Here is a 20,934-nt window from a genome sequence, read left to right on the forward strand (position 1 = left end):
CTGCCTCTTTCTTTGCAGAGGGGGAATTCGCACGCGGTCTTGAAACAGCGACCTCCTGCTCAAGCCAGCTGACCACCAGCTGCAGCCCAGAGCAGCACCCCGAGGGTCGGAGCAGCCTGTCCCGCTCCCTGCGGGCATCGCCAGGCGAGGTTAACGGACTGGGCTGCTAAAGCAGAGCCCTGCAAAAGGCTCTATACCCGTTTTTCAATGGAAATTACGCTCGCCATAGCGCAGAAGCACGCGCGAGGCGAGCAGCAGTCAGCACCCCACCCCGCTGCAGCGGGCGAGCAGCAGCTGTGTGCGGGCAGGGACGTCTCCTCACCCCGGGACGCTCTGCAGCCTCACAGCACGACCACCGCAAACCAGCTTGTTCAACCCCAAACAGACAGTCCCTTTATCCTGCAGTTCTCGACACGCAAGCCCTAAAAAAACAGAATGAAAACACGTCAATGTTCAAACATAATATTTTTATTTGTGGATAAAAATTAAGGCTCACAGTACTTTATCGTTTCACAAGCAGAAAAATGTTAAAAATTGAGAATGGTGGGGAACGCCCCAATACAAATTCCTCTGACTGCTGACATGTTTTACTGAAGACCCGAGGTGAACAATCGTAGAGGGCAGCTACAGTTACCAGCTTGTAAACTAGGTGCTAAATATGACTTCTGAAGAAATGTGAAGGGTGTTCTGTTTCTCTCCATTCTGGCTGTCCAATGCACGCAGATTCCACGCAAACACTCCCGAGCCGCCGGGACAATAGCACCGACCTTCCCAAGAACAACCCACCATGTCGACATCGCACAGCGCAGGCGTCAAACAGGGGGAAGAGCGCTGAAGATCACAAATTTCCTTTTGACAGGACAGTTCGATTCTAGTGCAATGGTTTATGCCTAAAATGTTCATTATTCAACTTTCTGGCTTAACAAAAACCCAAAAAAGAGAACAAAACCAAAGTGTGTTCCTGAAGAGCACAGGAATCGCTGCCAAGCTCCATTCCGTTGGACACGAAAGCAGCCCAGGTGATCAGAAGATGGGAAGAGTGCGTCAAAGCGCAGTGCCCACACAGAATACAGGCACACATCACGCCTCCAGTTAAGATGCAACTCCAAGAAGGACTTCCAAGGGTGCAACACCCAGTGAATAAAAGATTTCTGTCTAGGTAGGTGGCAGGTTTGTGGTCTGGAGGTACAACAGCTACCGTAACCCCCAACCCAACGGGCACCACCATCGCCACGCAAATTTTCTGGCTAGTTACATCATAACTGTGGGACTACATAATGATTTATTTACACAGAGACCAACTAAGCATCTCAGTCAAGACTGAGAAAGGTGTGGTGGATTTAAGAGGTGCTCTGTATCCTCTGCGTTACTTCTCAGTAACTCCTTCTGGTTTGCCCGCTTGCTGTCGGGGCAGCACATGCCAGTGGCGGCAGCAGCGAGAGCGAGCCTGCTTACAATGAGCAACAACCGCTACAGCATGAGGAGGCTGCAGGACTTCTGCACCACACGAAAAAGAATCTTTTCTTGGTGTCGCACCCTTTGCGACTGAGATGCCAACACACCCGTGAAAACAAACACTCCACAGCTTTTGCTGACGAAATCGCAAGCATACTCGAAAGCCATCATTTCACTGGGGAGCCTTCTTTCAAGATAAGCTACAAAGGAAATTTGTCTCCAGGAGAACCCACGCAGTAACAGATTCTGCCACAAGCAAACACCAATTTACAGTGGTTTTGACCAACAGCTCTTACAGATCACAATCCAGGAATGAAAGAACATTTGTATCGATAGTACTTCACTTACATCACCAAAAGCTCATCCAAAGGGCTCGAGGAGGTTACGACAGACGTGGGTGAGCATCACGACCCCATCTCAGACAGGAGGCAGCGCAGGTCCCGGTTCAGACAGAGCAGGGCTGCGTGGGGAGCCCGTTTTCTGCCCGCCGGGCTGCCGCCTCCTGCCTGTGTCCCCAGAGGGGTTCGACGAGCGAGCAGAGGGCTGCGACACGCTGTCTCCTCCCCAACGCGAGAAACCACCGCTCCTCAGCGACATGGGCAAAAGAATAGAGTCACACAGGTTAGCCATTTCCTAGAAGCAGAAATTAAACTAAATTCCCATCATGTGTAGGCAGTAAAAACAACAGGGAAATGTGTGTAAGCAAAAGAACACAGAACAAACACTTCCACCCATTATTCCAGTTCACAAATCTACGCAAGTGGGAATATAAGTAGCTACAGCCATGACATACTCCACGTTATTGAACAGTTTAAAACAAGTATTTTGCCCCATAACACTACGGTAATCTTGCAGCTGAATGAAATGCAACTGCTTAAAATAAAAAAAAGGATCAGAGGGATGAGCCTGGATACACGGCGACGGCTCCACCGGGACAGGCACCCAGCAAGCTGCTCAGGATAGGAGTGAACTGTTGCTTTCAGAGACAGCAATTGCAGGATGTGCTCAAAGCTCTCCGGCAGATGCAAATCACTTTGCCCCAACACATCCGAAAAGCACAGGCGTCCAAAGTAACCACCTCTCAAATTATTGCTGACTTAACTACACAAACAGCAGAATATGAACAACGGAAGGGATCTACACGGAACGGGCAAGCCACCTCCGACACCGTGACTCCACACTAACAACTACAACTATCTTACAGATCAAGATAAGCACAACACGTATTAAAAAACCGTAATTCCTGTAAAAGCAAATGCATAGAAAATCAACTGTCATCAAGTATAAGGAAAGCACCCCAGCAGCCGGTTGCGCAGCGTCGGAGGCCGGGAGCAGGATTCGCGGCTCCAGCAGCGCTGCATGACAGCTTTCCAAGCCGCCTGCCCGTTCCCACACCTCCGCCAGCGTCCCCAGCAGCCCACGAAGACGCTCACTGCCCAGCCTGCAAACGCCAGTGTGCAGTAAGGCCATGCCAACGATTCGCCGGTGTGCGCACGCCTGTCACCAACACGCACGCCTACCGAGCGATGCGGGGGGGAGTGAGGACGGACAGACAGATGGGGCTCGTTTCATCACATTTTAGCATTGCTCTTTCGGAGCTCAAGGGTATTGCCACAGGCTAACACCTCAAATAATACAGAACAGGCTAAACAGTACAGAACAGATACACGGTCATTCCACAACTCAACAGCACCCACTACTCCATTTGGCAAAATATTTATTTAGAATAAATCCGTTCAAAAGCAGTTGGTCACAAAGAATTCATTTTACATTTTGAGGCTGTAACAATGCTTTTGGTAGAAGTAAATAAACTGTCTCTTCTTACACGGCGTACAAAAACAAAGAGACGTTGAAATGACAGTTAACAATAAAACACATGAAACTGGGAAGAACTGGTAAGACAAAGGCAAAAGCAATAGGAATCTGTCTGCGCACCGGCAATGCTGCCATGATTATTTACCCGTACAAATCCTCAGCCCCACTTCGTCATCATCCCCAGCACAGCTCTTAACGGCAGGTTTACGCTCCAGGAGAGGAATCTGATGCGATGTAGCAGCTCCAGTCACTCTTTCACAGTACTGCATGTCAACACTGGGAATGGTTTCTGATATGATTTAGACTGCACACAGTACTTTAATAGAAAAAAAGTTAATTACTCCCACTCCGTAGTTCCTGGTGGCTTTGATGTCAAGTCATACATCACTCGAGAAATGCCAGGAATCTTCTTAATCTCTGCCACCATTTTTAACACAACCTATTGTGGAGGAGAGGGGGGAGAAAAAAAAACATCAGAAGCAAGCACATAAAACAGACCTAATGAAAACCACCCGAGAAAAGCTTAAAAAAAGGAAAACTTTGTTCACGCTTATTCTGTTACACACAAGAGAGAAAAAGCCTATTGCTACTAGCAGATCACTACCAATTAAGAAATAAAATCAGCTTAAAGAAAACCTCCAGCTTCACGGTATCTGCAGTCACATTTGGGACTTGCTGATTTTTGGCACTGACAATAGGCCAGGGTGTGGATCGCCACGCGCTTCCCTCACGGCAGCAGCTCTCCAGCTTCAGCGCTATTTCGTGAAGTTCAGCAGGCACACACGCTGTTACGTCCTGCTACCCATCACGTTCAGACTTCCCTCAGGCCATCATCTCCAGCTGAACCACCACACACAAAGCAACAGACCGAGCAAAACCCCTTTACAAACAAAAACCGGAGCTCTAAAGGTAAAAAAAACCAGAAAGAAGCATCCTAAGGGAAGGGTTTCCATTGAGAGCTATTCTCGAGAGTTCAAACTCACTTCATGCTAGCAAAAGTATTCCAGATGAGAACGTGCTGGTCCTTGGAGGCTCAGCTTCCTTAAAAACCCCACGGCTCACAGCAGTGCCACTTAGGTGACACGCTGCTCTACAGTGCACACAGAAGTGAAGCGATGCACTGCTCTCCATGGAAAAAGCACAGAGCATTTCTAGTCGGATACGATTATTTTCCCCATAAATATGGGTATTTTCCACAACCTCTACTATTTTGTTACCACATTATTACCTAGCCTCCAAGTGACCATTTTACATTGTGAAGAATGTGGAGGTTTTTGTTTGGTTGTGGCTTTCGTGGTGTTTGGTTGTTTGGGGTTTTTTTTAAACACAAACTGCAAGGTCAAATGAATCCTCATTTTATATAGTGGAACAGTTTGCACTGCAACTTCACCCTGAATCATTTCTTTTCAAATGGACAGGCTGCCTTAAAGCAGGCGACTTCCATTCCATGCAATCACTAAACAATGCCTATATGCTTGCAAAGTATGTTTAAAAAAAAAAAAATGTCAATTCCGTTCATCTACAGTGCATTCCCAGAAAGACAAAGTACTTGAAACCGGACATGGATAAAGTTTCCCAGAAAAATATGCCTGAACTCGACTCCTAAATCCTTAGCAACCTAAACAGAAAACAGCACGCTGAGATGTTAAACAGCAGGTTCGGGTAAAATCAGAAGTGGGGCTCAAGGGCAGTTCTGTACATCAGGACATACCCATCTGCTAGCGTCTCATTTTGTTGCAATTTTTTTCCCAAAACACCACCCTATTATTCCTAATGAATACTAAGAAAAAGACAAAAAATTGCAATAAAATCAAAGTCAAGGCAAGCAATCAAGAGAGAGGGAAGAAAGTTAAAATCAGTCTTCTACAATACTAGCTCATGTTGAGAAGAAACTTGAAAACCTGTATTACCTCTTCTGGAACCTCATTACCCGGAGTTGCTGCAATACCAGTCATAAAATCACTTGTAATGAAAGTTCGAATAACCACAGATCTTTGACAGGAAGGTTGTTTCTGTAGGGGGTCCCGATCAAAATGCAACGGTGTCAGTATTATTGGCATCTGGCTAATTTTTCCGGCATAACCTTCAGAAAATAGCAGTACAAAGTGCATTAATTTGGTTTAAAGACAGAAGTGTGACAGAAGTTTTACAGAATTTCCCACGTGTCCTTCAAGCTATATACCAAGAGCTACACTTGGACCTTCTGGGATCTTTTGGCTACTGTTGTCACACCCCAGACCACACTCCGTGGTGTAAACACTAAAACGACTCAAATTGCCACTCGAAATGATCTGCAGCATTTGCAGGCACGCAGAACAAACCTAGATAATCTCCGCTACCCCCGTAACTCGCTGTGAATGCAGTTTAAGAGCTACTTTCCTTCCCACATAACGTAAACATGGGGTTTTATCTATGCCCACATGAAGCCCAGTAAAGACCCGTTCACAAGTATCTCTGCGTCTCTGACATGTTTAAGAGAAAGCTCTTAGGTATCCCTGTTGCTGGGGGTTGATAGGTAACTCGACACTTTTTTTTTTTTTTTTAAATATCTCCTTCTGCAAGGCAATACACAGACCACCTAATTTCACTGTTTAAATGATGCAAAAGTTAGAGACTGAGGTGTGTGGCAGGCTGCAGAGCCAGCCTAACGCCGACGCAGGCGCTCACCCTCGGCTAGCCCCGGCCTGAGCTGTCAGCACATGGACTCTCTATCACCAAACGGTAACTCAAGTCTTATTTTTGGGAGCGACTCCTTCACACAAAGCCAAGTGTCCCCAGAAGTTAGCGAGACACATCTACAGCTTTACAAACATAATCAGCTGTGTTATGCTCAGCCATTTGAGGCTATTTTTATACAAATTATGGTAAGACAGACTTGCAAACAGAATACTTATTTTCAAAAAGACATAGCCTTTGTAACTTGATTTATACAAAATATAGGCAAGTCTGATGAACTGGTTCCCACACAGACATCTTCAAATATAATTAAGTAAAAAAAAAAAAAAAAACCAAAACAAAACACCACCACCAAACTCTGAACCTCGGAACTACTGTATTGCCAGACTGCGCCTGTGTACCACACCACAGGGCGTTGAATGATCCCTGGACACTGAGGGTTCGAAGTATCACCGCCTGCTAGCCTGAAGCGGTTGGGTTCACAGATACAGCTTTTACTTTAACTTAAGAAACATGAACCCACCACAGATAGTGTGCATCTCCATCACTAGAAACTCAGTATTTGGGCTCCCTTCTTTCCACCAAAAGAAAAAAAAAAAAAAAGGTTTGGAAACTACATCAAGCTTCTTCACAGTTTATTTACTCCAGCTAAATACTGATGAACGAGATCATCAGCAAAGGAAGCAATTCAGTTGACTTTCAGCTGGCTAACAGCACTTTTTGCAGGACTTTGCACTGCAGAGAAGCACCACACCTCTGAGCTCCACGACACACAGAGGCAAGTCTCAGCCCCCCAAAATACCCTAAAATGAATTCTGCTAGCAGAGAGGCTAGCAATCCCTGTCCTTCAGCTATCAGCTCCTACAACTTCCAGAAAAGGCTCTTGCCTGCCACCCCGTTAATTTATCACTTCTCTGGAGATATTCAAGCAGCTTGTAGATATTGACAGTAACGCTCTAACTACGCCCAGTTAGGTTTGTAGGGATCTTGAAACAAGAGCCTAACCCATGGGACAAGGTGATGTACCCACCAGACTCCCTGAGAATATTGTGGGCCTCAAAATCCGCTTGACGTAAGGTGCTGAGGACTCCTGTGGTCAGGAAAGTGGGGGTGACATCTGTAGGAGGTTCTTTGACTGGTGGACCGAACACGTAGACAACTCTGGAAAACAAACAGGATGGTAGGAAACCACATTTTGCGTACATAGAACAACACAGATTGCCTATAGACTGCCTCTTTAGTATTGCAGTGAGAAAATAAAACTAGGGCAAAAAGGCATAATACTTGATTTTGCTCCTTAGCTACTAACTAGAGCTTAACACACATATATTCTATAAATCTATCATGCCTACTAGCTTCAGAAGTCAGATGCATTAATTTATTTTGGTTTGCTAGAGACTAGCAATAGCCCCAATACTACTTATTTAAGAGAACAATCCTTTGAACAAAACCAGAAATACTAACTCAGTGTTATCAGAAAGGGTGTTTTTTTCAATTTTACTTTGACATCAGCAAAAGTTAAGATTGTTCTAAGAAAGCTACTTAACAAGTGCTTCCCATTTCTATCTTCTCTCCTAATAGAAAACCACCAAAAATACTATTAAATAGCAAACTTTATTGATAATGAATAGCTGTGTTTTCATCACAGAGCACTGACATGGCTATTTATAAATCTACACAACTGTATTTGTAATAAAATGTCTTCTGAATTCAAACCAGTCACATCAGCTTTGTCTTTTTAATTTCACTTATGTTTTACTTGTTGCAGAACAAACAGCAAAGTATAATATTGTCTGACGGGCCTCATACAAGGATTTACTACGACGTATTCACTCAAGTTATTTCAGTTTGTAGATACAAACCAAGAATACTTGTCTAAAATCCAAAGCAGAAAAATATGCAAGCTTTGTATTACAGACAGAAACAGGGAATGTAACATTGCAAGCACAGCTGGGCAGAAGTCCAGCTATTTCAGCGCACTCCTCGAACCGGCAGCTTCAGCGTCCCTGCGCACAGCAATGAAGGATTCTGAAAACATCCCCCGGAACAGCAGAGCTCCCAGGGCCGTGGTATATTCGGGAGGGTAGTGTTTAAGGACAGCAATGCTGTAAATCCAGCACATGCTTTGAAATTGCACACGCAATCCTGATTTTATGCCTTCTTCTGTTGCCTCTGCACTTAGTTTAAAGCAGGCTCTTGCAGTTCAAGATCTTGCCTTTAAGAACACCACCTCTTTCAGTAGGCATCACTTATATGACAAAATTCAGTTTTGCTATGAGCAGTTTCATCAGAAAGCCTACAGCCAGGCAAGGAGGATATGCATTCTCCAAAACTGATTTATTATCCAAGCAACTTCAGCTGCTAGAAAAATTATGGAATCAAATAGCTAGAAAATTCATCTTCACAAGAGCTCAATTAAGATTAAACTGCCCACCTCTGGAGCTCTCCTATATGCCATTAGAACTGACAGTCCCACATAAATTCCCTTTTTGGCACAAAGCAAAAAACCACTGCATGACATCCCAACCCACCAACAGGCCTGGAATCCTTCAAAAAAGATTTTGCATAAGTTACATTGGATGTTGTCTAACAAAGTGCTTAAAAAAAAAAAAAAAAAAGAGAAGATAAGCCTATCAATTTCTTTTTCAAGCTAGTAATTCCAGAAACAAACCTATGTTTTGATTTATTGTGTATTTGTAACCTCTGTATGATACACTTGTTCAACATACAAAAAAATTCTACCATACATTAAACAGGAGAATGCTTCTGCATGCTAAGCTTCCACACATTAAGTAGATCACTAAGGATAATTCAAAATACTTACCTGTTTATGTTGTGGCACATGCGTGGTATGAGCCTGGCAAGAAACATAAGAGACTCCCAGTGTGGAGCATCTTTACTAGAGATCCCACAAACATAGCTATATGAACGACAGTCACCCTATAATAACAAAAAAAAAAAGAAATTGAACATGGACTTTGCTGCCCAAACAGTCCATCATACCTTCCCATTCATCCTGTAGGGGCTACAGGACCATATTTTGTACCAACATTCAGCAGACACTAAGCTGGTGAAATCAGTATGCTGCGAGATACCACATGAATCAGAAAATACAGAGTAAGACAGACCTCTTGTGAGCTACCAAGAGCATATTAAAGGCAAATTATCCGAATGGAAAGAATCATATAAGGTGACCTGAGCATAGGGATTGACTGTATATTGTTATTTTGATAGCACCATCTGAAGAAAGCCTGTGATGGAGAACTCTGCTGGCGATACTGCTATTTAAAACAGTAACAAAAGCTGGTTGCACAGAGTTCCAGAAGAGACACACAAGATGAAGGTGCTGATAACAAATGATGTAATCCAATAGGGATAGAGACAGGTACTTTACAGCTTGACTGCTCAGTAAAGAAATCTCCCATGTTACTGCGCACAATTCCATGAGAATGCCAGCTCAGCGTTTGGTGACAGAAACACGAACCAAATACAAAGGACAGCCCACAAAAATTCCAGTGGCATTAGCAAAGGAGTGAAAGGAAAGAACACACCGTGTCACTGCGCAGATTCAAGCATTCCTGCATCCTGCACAGCCTGCGCTGCTCTGCTTCCATTCCTGACAAGGACACGGATATCGCACAACTCGAAAAAACGTGGGAAAGGGCAACGAGCTTGTTTAAACGCAGGGAACACGGGGGAGGGTTTGACCAACTCAGTTTAGGACTCCCCAGCCTTAAAGATGGAACCAGGATTACAGGAGAGGTCCACAAGATCATGAAGTCATGGAGAAACTGCCCATAAGTGACCAGCATTATTCAGCCTTGACGCTACCCTCAAAAACAACTCCTGGCATTTACTCCAGCGTCTGTTCAGACACCTTTGCACTACACCAGCACCAACAAATGACATCAACAGAGGCATCACAGTCACTGAAAGTTCATGTTCTTGAGTCAAGCCCTGTATTTTCAATCAACACAGCAATTATTATGCTTCACTGCAGCCTGCCACGCTGCTAGGACGCAGCTTTCAGAACATCCCCGGAATGGATCCATTTACCTGCACTCCCACAGTTTTGATTGGTAACAAGAAGGCATTCAGTGAATGTAGGCTTGTAATCTGCATCAGCTTCTCCTGGTCTTCTTCACTTGTACATGCTTTGACCCTTTGCAGCAAAGTATGTGGCTGTGCAATGATGCAGAAAAGTAGTTTTTAAATAAAGCCCTCAAGCACACAAACAGAACTCAAAATGCAAATAAAATTATTATAAGTAGCTGACTGCTTAAATTTAGTCCACATTTACCCAATGGAACTACTTACAAAATACCTTTAATTTAACAACTAAATTTTAGCAAAAGCAGATTCGACTGGACTGCATGTAGTTTAAGCTGACGCTCTCCAAGGCCACAGGTGAAGCTCTTTTCCCACGCGCACTCCCTCTTTCAAAAAGCTGTACTTTTCATCCTTGTTATTTCAGACACAGAACAAAGCATAACCTCTTCTGCTACACTGCAATTCAACAAGTTCTCAAGGAAATACTCCCCTTCAAAACAACTTCTGAAAGACTGAAGTTACAACTTGGACTTTGAGCAGACCTCTGCTAACCACTTTCCAGCCCCCTGTGGTTTAGTTCAAGTGAGCTTCCAGTAATCATGATGGTCGTAACAGTTAAGAGATTGAGAACTTAAACATCATAGACTAAATACGTCAGGTTTCTCTTCAGGACACCTGGCAAGCACTAGCTCTTCACTCCTGCACTTCCATTTAGACATTCAGAGCTTCAGGGCATCCAAATCTAGAAAGTTACATTATTTCAGGGAGGAAAAAATCTCCAGAAATCCTCATCTGCACACAGTTTAACTAAAACAAAATTTATTTACTTCTTGAAAGGTATATAGCATTCCATTTTCCAGAAATTTTTTAACACTTGCACCAGTCATGGTGCAAAAAATTCTACTGTACTACACTGAATGGCTTCAAATGAGTTGTACTGGCATGTGTTACTCCTTAAAGAGCACAAGTACGTGGTTTTAAACTTTTAGCAGCTTAAACCTCATTGCAGGCCACTACAGAATGATCATACTACTTTTACGGATATTAGAATTCAGCGATTTTATTACCTTCTTAACACTTGCAGAAAAATCTGCAACTATTTTCAAAATGTTGTTCGTTTCGGGAAAGTCTTTGCACACGTACGGCTCTTCAGCACATATCACTCTGATTGCTAGACCAGGACCTGCAATGCAAAGTTGAAAACAAAATTATACTAAATAACAGGAAAGCTGACTTTCATCTAAAACCATGACAGCATCTGAATAGCAGGCAATCACTGAGTATGGTGCGCTTTGCCATTGTACCTACACTTCAATTGTCTTTGCACCCCACGAGACAAAAATACACAGGCAGTTTATTCCAAAACAATCTTTCTGCTCGGTACATTTAAGCATTATTTACCTACACCTTACATTGGATGGCTGTGCAAAGCAGCAGTTAGTGGTGACGAATTGGGGCAGGTGGCAAGGCAAAGGGAACAGGAACTTCCTCCCCCCTTTCGCGAGGTAACTGGGATGAAAGAGCTGGTTAGAACGTGCACTTGAGTGCCCACTGTTTTTAAAGACGCCTGACGGCTATTCGACCTTTTAGCTACTCAGTACAAAAGCACACGCAATCTGCTGGAGATGTCTGAAGACAGCTTCTTGCATTGCATGCAATGCTGGTACATTAGCACAACGCCTACGTGCTCACCAGTGGCTACTACACACCCTGCAGGACAATTCTCAAGCACATAACCCCTTTAAAAGGACGTGGGCTTTGCTAGGTTATGCACTTTGAGGCTTTCTGGTGGAGGACGGTTGTTATTTTCCATGCAACCATCTTCAGAACAGCCAATGCCCCTTAGAAACGCAGGCAGATCCAGGCCATTATTTCAAGGAAGATACATTTGACAGCTCAGGCAGCGTTCAGCTGCACCTCCCTGATAATTCTTCCTTTGGCTTATACAACTAAAAAGAAATAAATGCAGCCATAAGCAAACTCAATTGTAGAACTTTTCCTTCAATCGCTATACCCAATAAAGCTGCTCTCAAATGCTCGTCCTGAAAAAAGATCCTGCTTAAGAAAAAAACTCTAATAAATCCATCAGCTTGTTCCTCTGTTTAGGGGCGAGTTTCATGCTGCAACATAAATTTATTCTACAGGTTAAGTATGTTCTAAACAATACTGATGTGATCCATAGCTCTTCACTAAGTAGCACAGACCGACTCTCCTACCTGGGAAGGGATGCCTGGAAACCAGCTCTTCAGGAAGACCAAGTTCTCTTCCTAGCACTCGCACTTCATCTTTGTGGAAGTCTTTCAGTGGTTCTATCACTTTACCCTGGGGGGGGGGGGGGGGGGGGGGAAAAGGCGCAATTTACACTCCAGCTTAAACACTCAAGCAAAAACCCTCAAATGTTTAGGGTATGGCAGTCAAATTGGCCTGCTTTTCACAGCATGGGCTGCCAACATTTGCATAAACACTGGAAAGAAAAGTACAGGTGAATGTGGGCTTTGTACAGCAGCTGCAGGACAGAGGAGAAGACAGCAAAGTTTAAACTTGTGCCGGAAGTATCAAGAGCTCAACCAGCGCAGATAAAGCTCTAAGGTAAAACTGGCTCTGTCTTCACAAATTTAGACCTTTCTTCTCTTTGCTAGATGTTCAAACCAATCTCCAAGCCTTGAAAATACTTTGTGCAGCAACAAATATCAGAAGTGTAGATCATTAGCATTACTGTCTCTCCTGTGGCTGAGCACTAAGTAATAACTGAGCATCTTCCAGCAGGGTTATTACATGATGTCTCGTGTGTTGGTTCTTTCTTATAATACAGTTAGAGAACTTACCATTCTAATGTCAGAAAACGCAAAACAGGGCAGTCTCCTACATTTGTTTCATATGCTAATACTTGAGCTCTGCATGAGAAAGGTATTCTGGACGTTGGACTAATCAGATCAATCGGGAGTATGACCAAAATGACAGGGCTTGGGCTGCTTATCTTCAGACAGTTCGACCTCCTGTGTTTGTACAGATGTCCACGTTGGGCCACTTCAGAAAGATTTGTACATTCTTAAAGTGGCAACTGGCAAACAGGTTGCATGCCAACAGCGCACTGCCAGCAGACAGCCAGTCAGGTTAGTAGCAACATGATGCAGAAGCTGCCTAAGAACAGAAAGAACTCATCCCTGTCGGTACCTGAAGGAACTATCCCCAGATTTCAACCCACTTAAATGCAGTCATTCTCTCTCAAGAGAGAGGAGAATTGCAGTGCTGAATGCTACAAAGAGGTTCAAGAGAAGGAGAATTTTGGCCCTCTCGCTCAACAGGAGCTGATTAGCATTGCGCTAAAGCACTGTCACCACTCTTGTCTGAACCCATGATGTGCCAGATCTGGACTGTTGGTATCTAAAGCCTACCCACTGACTAGCATTCAGAACGAGACACAGCAGCAGGAATACATGGCCCATCACATCCCGAATTCCAGCCGAACCAGAGTAAAGTTGTCTGAGATCAGTCTTAAGCTACTCTTCTGCTAAAGGTGTTTGGTACTGCTTTGCTTCCCCACCAGGACACAGGTTTGTTTTGAGGGTTAAAAGGTAAAAAAGCACGGAAAAAGCTTTCAGCTTGCAGTTAAGAGCACCGTTGTTCACACTGAATAAATTCCTGTTCAACCTGTTGACATCTTCCTCGGTATCCAAGGCAGGACAATATCCAAACAATTTTGACTACTTCGAGAATGTAGCAACTAGAAAGAAGTGTCATAAATTGCAACATATTATGACAGAATCTAAAGGGCCTCATCAGAGTACAGTCCCACCAACATGGGACAGTTATGCCAGAAAACCACAGAAGTTGTTCATTTTTGATGCTCAGCTTCATATCTGCGAGGACCAAAAGGATACACCAGCATCCTTGTTTTCATTTACCTCTTCTCTCAACTTTCGAATCAGTTCTGTGTCATTATGATGAGTTTTGATGACTTCAGCTTTGCCACTTGCAACAAGGGAAGCACTTTCAATGAGATCAGGTCTGAGGGTACCCTGAGCAAGAAAAACCTCTTCGGGTTTCAGATTCATTTCTCCAATAACTTCATTGGCAATCTGTAAGATGGAAAGAAAAAAAGAAAATCGTTCCGATTTACTTTTCAGTTACCAAAGGTCTGCACCATCACCACTGATAGCTGAAGGACAGAAAATGGCTCACCTCCAGCAAAGCAACAGAAGCACGCCCCAATTCACACTACCCACCAATGTGGTGAAAAAACATTACATACAAGTTTATGCAACAGAAATGAATGGCAAACCAATACAGTGTATCTGAACACAGAGGTGGATCTCCTACAATGCTTCTGAACCATGTTGTGACCACTGGATGACTGCTAAAAGATTCAGGCTTCGGGTAACGTACCAACAGCTTCTCAGGTCACCCACAACTCACAAGACCACTGATGCCACCGAGTGCACAGTGTTTTCAAACAAAAGAGGCTGACGTAGAAGATGTATCCAGAAATCATATAATTAAAAAAAAAAGCAACCAACAAATAATCATAAATATTACCTTAACAAAGGTGTCACCAATAATTTTTCTTTTTTCTTCAGGACTTGTAGTCATATTTAAGGTCTTGCTAATTCTTTTGCGTGGAGTTCTGTCTTCATCCGAGATGGGCAGAGTTGTTGTACCATTATAGAATGAATGAGCTGCATTCACCACTGTATGAAATTACAGGAATTTGTTGGCAAAGTCAGTAAAGATTTTTATGCAAGGTCGCAAAAAATAAGTTTGACTTCATCGCTTTGGAAAAGAAAATAAAAATCATTCCAGTCCTTTAACTATTAACTGCATTAGATAGGCCTGTTCCAATACCTCAACAATTAATTGTAACAAAAGCATTTTACTTCTCTTACTAACCTACTCTAAAGGGCAATTTTTTTCATATTATGAGGCTACGCAACAGTGTGAAAGTTCAGTTCTTGATTCCTCTCTGAGATTATGATTTACTTGCTTTCTTTAAATAGTTTACAGGATGGTCCCCAAGGCCTTTCTGCAACCAAAATTAAATGATGCACTATTTACTCATGGGACATTACGCCTTTTAATTTACAGAGGCCCTCAATGTAGAGATCAGCTAGGAGGCTCTTCAGCATCTTCTACCAGCACCGAACTCTTCGACCTACAGAAAGAGCACTTGCAGCAAAGGGATTCCCTCAATTTCGTACTCTGGCAGCCTGCCAGAGCCCAGGTTTATTGGTCTACAGAGTACAAGAATAAAACATAGATTTTCCACTTTAAAAAGTAAAAATAATTAAGAAAAAGACGCGTGTAGAACAAAGCTGAGCCTGTGCTGCGTAAGGATTTTGCAGGCCAATGTGGTGGATGCTGAGGTGCGAGCTCCCTGCCCTGCTTCACGCTGGCGGAAAGCTTTGCTCTCCGAGTACCACGCTTCCTGACTAAAGCACAAGAGAGTCACTTGACAGCAATACTTACGCACAGCCCCAGGAACAGGCAGCTATTACACATGCAATAAATCACCCGGGCAGTATACAGCAGCTCTCATTGTTTGCACAACTCACACACACACAATTCCTCTTCTCTGACCTCCCCGTACTTCAGGCACAAAAAAAGTCTGCATCGCCTTATCAGCCATGACAAGGTCCCTCCCGCTCTCTGGTAATACACTGCTGCTCAACAAGCTACTCCAAAAACAACTAAAATGCACCTATCTAGAAGTTAGGAGAGAAAAAAAAAAAAAGCCCTGAAAAATTTTGGCTGTAATCGCATTCTATCACCCAAACGAGCTCACACTTTAAAACGGAGGAGGTCCAGGACAAGAAGCAAAGCCCCTGTGGAGGACCGTTCACTAAGCTACTGAAGAAAACAGCAAGCACTGGAGTTTTGCAGCTGCCGAAAAGGATTACGCATCCATCAGCAGAAAAGTGACTGAGGGACACACCCACGGCTTCGCTGTGCCCCGACAGCGGATCTCGGACCTCAACAACTGACGACATGGGTCAGTTCACGGTATGCTCCAATCAAGTACGTACGGCTTAATATTTTAGGTCTGAAATTACATGAATCGGCCAGGGTTGTTTCAAATTGGCAACCATGCTCCGATATGTGAAGTACAAGAACCGCGAAGATCAATTCACATGAACTAAACTAAACACTAAAGGTACATTTCATGAGACTGGCCACATTGTTAACGGTATCAGGCATATTTAACACAATTATGGTACCTTTAACTTGAATCCCAAGTTTTTTGAGTGCCTCCTCCACAGACTGACTCTCTCTTTTGCGCATAAATCCATTATCTATGTGTACAGCTATGACCTGATCCCGGTTTAAAGCTCGGTTCAGGAGAGCAGTACACACTGTTGAGTCCACGCCACCACTGAGTAAAACCTAAGGTTGAGGAAAAAAGGAAAAAAAACCAAAATTTGGTCAGCTGTCTATAGGGAAAGTGTTAACAAACAATTCAGATACAACTATGAAGAGCAGAACAGACTGCTGACTTACAGTCAACGATTTGGAAGAGAACAAGTAGTCAAACAATATCTTGACCCAGTTGTGCAAACTTTCTCAAACCTGTTTAATGCACTACCCAAATCATGACAATTTTGCGCTTGTCAAATTAACCTGAGTAACCATGTCAGTGTTTCTGTCAGGCTTTTGCAAATAATCTTTCAGCTTCAATTCAACCTACTTACCAGCACTTTTGACGAGCCCACTTTCTCTTTGATATCTTGAATGCACTGAAGTTCTCTGTTTTCCACTGTAAAGGTACCACTGCATCCCGCAATATCATAAAGAAAATTCTTCAGGATTATTTTTCCATTGACTGTGAGGCTAACTTCCGGGTGGAACTGTGCTCCATACAGTTTTTTAGATTCATTTGCTATGCCTTCATTGGTGCAAAGAAAAAAAAAATTGGAAGTGAGCTGCATACCCAAGAAAGTCAAGCATGCACTTCGAGTGATTTATACTGCCACATTGTGCCACAAATCACCAATCAAAACTAAAGAGATTCTGGTTAAGATTAGGAATGAGGGTACTGTTACATATCCAGAACATACAATCCCTCAGAAACCAAGGAAACACTCAGACATCCTAGGAAAACCGTTATCAAAATAGGAAACCAGTGAGACGCCTTTTGTTTCCCTGCAACCAGTGGACACAGCCGCACCCCCACCAGGAGGGCTGCGCTGGCCAGGCTGTGCAAGCGTCCCGGCGCATGTCTGCCAGTGCCACCGCGCTCCTTGGAACAACGCTGAGGGGTTGCGTCGATACCTCGCATCGAGTCAGTGCTGGTCAGACTGAGATTAACAACACTGCAGGGAAACTGCCCAGTTCCAGCGACCTGCATCCATCTCCCAGCACGCTGCATCACCGAATTTTTGACCGCGGCTGGAAGCCCGGCCACCACCCCACCAGCACCGGTTTGCTTGCTTAGGCACAAGGAGCCGCAGGATTTCGTAAGAGCCCACAGGAAACGGCACAGGGCAATGTCGGGGTGGGAAAGGGACAACTCTGGTTCTAACGCCTACATAAAGCAGGATTAAAGGTATCGAAGCTCTGCTGGGGCTTGCACAATGCACACAGCAAACTTTACACGGCCAAGCAACTCATTGGGTGATCTGAGTAGGCAGGAGTTCTAGATTGCTTGAAGGCAAGCCAGAATATAATGAATGCTCCGTTTAATCTCAACAGCAGTTTGGAAAGAAACTTTCCGTAACAAAACATCTTTAAATCTTTTAAAAGGTCAGTTTTTCTCAAATTAGTTACTTCTCTTAAGAGCAGTATCTTAGGCTTTGGGTTTTTTTTAAATGAAAGATGTAACATAAACCAGGTGAATACTTTAAGACCTTACTAAGTGACTCAGCAAACTTAAGACCTCTCCAGGTCTCCCATCTCGTAGGAAAAAGACTCAAAGAGGCTGCCTGGCGTGCAGTAATTTGAGTAGCTTTCAAAAACCAGATTCTAAGGTCCTACATTTTTCTGGGACAATCTGTGTGTAATGTTTGAAACACTGCTTTCAGCACCAACATTATTTTTGCTCAGTCGAACATTCATCCAATAATATTAGTGACAATAACACGTTAAGCAAACTCTCATAATTAAACAATGTCTGACTTGTACTATTACAGTGCGAAAACCAAACTCCGCTTACACAGCACACTACAGTACACGTCTTCCTCTCCCCTGCCTTAAGGGCACACAATACTTTCTTTCGAAGAGAAACAACACAGGTATACTTTAAAATAATATAAACTGTAAAAATAAATTTTAAATTTTCCTTAAACCACCAATTTAAAACCAGGACCATTCATTTTCACGTCTATTTCCTTATTATCAGGGCAGGACAACGTGCAAGCAAGCACCAGAAATTGTTAAAAATAATTCACTTATCTGGCAATTAAATAATGGAGATCATCATTTGATTCTAATGACTGACTGCCATATTCTTTCCTTTAATGAATATTATCAAAAGACAATTTCAGTATAAAATAAATACCTGCTATAATGTTCCCAGACTGTGCAACCACTTTGAATCCATCAGCTACTTTATCCACGCTATCTCCGTGCGTGAGGAGCACGAGCTCTTCCTTCTGGAGGCCCCTAAACAAAGAATAAAAACTGGAATCTATCAAAAAAATTAAAAACCAAAAAAACAAACAAAAAAAACCAACAAAGACCTAACTACCTGCGTTTCTGAAAGCAGCCCTTAGGGAGCCCAATAAAAACACGTCTCAGTTGACCAGGCCGATTTGAAATACATGCAGGATTTTCTTCCCAGAAATAGTCACCTCCAACTCGGAGATGCCTCCGTCAGAAGCTGTGGAAGTTCTTTGCACATTCTTCATGCAAGAGGTAATTTATCTTAATTCAGAAGGGTGGGTTTATTAAAAAACATGCCAATATTGAAGTATCCCCTCTTTGACATGTAGAGCCACTTAAAGGCAAACGGGATACTTGAAGTCCTACTTTTTATTTCAATGAAGTGAAGTTTTCTTGCTCAAACCTAAGTGTTTTCAGGACAATTTGGGCACTTCGGAGTTTAGGCAGGGTATAAAGTTCTGCAGCAGCCCTACAGGGGAAAGTTAATAAAACTGAGATGCCGGGTATGAGTAAACTGTTAGAATTATTACAAGTAACTTGAGAGGCATTGACCAACTAACCAAAACTCTAATTCCGGTTTCGTAAGAACACAGCTATTTTAAGCGAAGATAGAAAATGAATGGTTTCAGATTTTCTGTTACTTTTCAAAAGCTGAATGGGTGCCAGCCCACACAAGGGTAATGCACTACACAGCAGAAGGAGACGAGAACTTAACACAAAGACGCTCACGCTGCGGCACACTTTACGGTGCCTCAGTGAAAACATTCTACTTTGAAATAAGGGGTTTACACACTATTCCAAGCAAATATATCTGCATTTCTAGAGTCCATTCAGAAGCTATGCCTAAGTATTTGTTTAAATTAGTAACTTGCTTACTCATGAACACAGCTGTAAAGTTTTATTAGGAATTATCAGATAAGCATGGCTGCAATTTATTTCACCATTTTCTATAAAATAAGCTTCCTCTCATCCAGACACCAATTTCCAGACTGGTGTTTCCAACATTGTTTTGGCAGCTTAGCATGTCTATGCACCTGAACAGTGAACATGTGTTATCCAGAGTAATGCTGAACACTCCATCTTCTCTAACGCTCTTCTTGTGCACCGTACCTCCAAATACCTTATTCATCATCTGTCAAAACAAAAATACTACATGAAAAAGCACCACACAATCTAGTACCACTTTACATCTCAGCCCGCCTATGACTGACAACAGCTCTAGCCCTCCAATATGTAACAACCTGGTTTGTCACGATTACACTCATTTAATATATCGCTTTCCCAAAATGATAAGAATTCTCTTCAAAATTAATCATTGTTCTGTACTGGGCTGGTTCCCTTCTGCCAGCATAGCTGGGGACCGCCGCTGCCGCACATGGTGAGCAGCAGAAATCCACCACACTAGACAATAAGTAGAGATTTGCAAAATAACCCATATTCAATAGTGTGTATCTATACTTGCACTTATAAATGGCTGCTCTGCAAAACAGCTGAGTATCTGAGGCCAGTTAGCATAAAACCAGTTAAGCTGCTGAACAAAAATCCCATTTATCCATCCTTTAGTTAAGGGCCCTCCGATAGGCTTAAACTTCTCAAAATCCAGCTCCTCAGCTCTGGAGAACCAGTCGAAAACTTAAGTCTCTAGAGTTATTTTTGTGACTTCATAATCCTTGCTGTATCACAGTAGTACAATTCTCAACCGGGTTTTTAACATCTAAAACCTCACCTTGTCATTTTGAGTTGGATATCTGCATTTCAGATTTCAGAAGTCTCACAGATTTTTTTTTTCCTCCCCTTGCAAATATAACTGGTAACTTAAAAAACATTTTTAGTTTCACCTTCCAACTACTGCAATTCTCAGAGATTTAAGACCTCATTTTAGACCTAGTTTGATACTACACTTACGGTGCTTAACTCATTTCAATCTTTTATAATGAAGTAGTAGCACGTTAATACACTCACTTGATTCGTTTCAGTAAAGTCAGCCTTCAGGAACAACCCTGCTCGAGGCTCGCTAATGTGGTTTTCAATTTGCTTGGCATTTTAAGGCACATTTTAATATAACACACGTTTCCCTTTAGAACAGGGAGTGCCAACATTGCATCCGTAATTACCGGCCTTTCTAAAGGAGTTTTTCCAGCCATGATTCAGCACCTCTGAAAGCCTAGTAAATCACTAACCCGGGAAAAAAACAAGATGCACAAGCAGAAGCCACGCATCCAATCCATTCCTTGTCTCCTTGGAAGCTTGTCTTTCACTCAGCCTGGATCTACTAGATCACTGCAGGATCACTGCTCAGTCCTAAGGCACATCAGTGTTTTGTTGGGGAAAGGTTTAAGCACTCTT

General features: G+C 43.0%; 1 protein-coding gene across 1 annotated transcript in view; it reads right to left on the bottom strand.

Moving 5' to 3' along the window:
- Window positions 1-452: 452 nt before the first annotated feature.
- The window catches only part of GMPS (guanine monophosphate synthase), a 29,901-nt gene continuing 9,419 nt past the window's right edge, over window positions 453-20,934 (bottom strand). The window contains exons 4-16 of the mRNA XM_075418430.1: window positions 19,623-19,720; window positions 18,485-18,588; window positions 16,680-16,873; window positions 16,209-16,374; window positions 14,533-14,684; window positions 13,902-14,075; window positions 12,213-12,318; window positions 11,064-11,179; window positions 10,003-10,128; window positions 8,771-8,886; window positions 6,977-7,107; window positions 5,181-5,353; window positions 453-3,709 (exon numbers count right to left, since the gene is read on the bottom strand). Coding sequence (XP_075274545.1) covers window positions 3,608-3,709; window positions 5,181-5,353; window positions 6,977-7,107; window positions 8,771-8,886; window positions 10,003-10,128; window positions 11,064-11,179; window positions 12,213-12,318; window positions 13,902-14,075; window positions 14,533-14,684; window positions 16,209-16,374; window positions 16,680-16,873; window positions 18,485-18,588; window positions 19,623-19,720 — 1,758 coding nt within the window. The 3' untranslated portion in view covers window positions 453-3,607. The remainder of the gene's footprint in view (window positions 3,710-5,180; window positions 5,354-6,976; window positions 7,108-8,770; window positions 8,887-10,002; window positions 10,129-11,063; window positions 11,180-12,212; window positions 12,319-13,901; window positions 14,076-14,532; window positions 14,685-16,208; window positions 16,375-16,679; window positions 16,874-18,484; window positions 18,589-19,622; window positions 19,721-20,934) is intronic.

The sequence above is a fragment of the Opisthocomus hoazin genome, chromosome 4 (assembly GCF_030867145.1).
Source record: "Opisthocomus hoazin isolate bOpiHoa1 chromosome 4, bOpiHoa1.hap1, whole genome shotgun sequence".
NCBI classification, from domain to species: Eukaryota; Metazoa; Chordata; class Aves; order Opisthocomiformes; family Opisthocomidae; genus Opisthocomus; species Opisthocomus hoazin.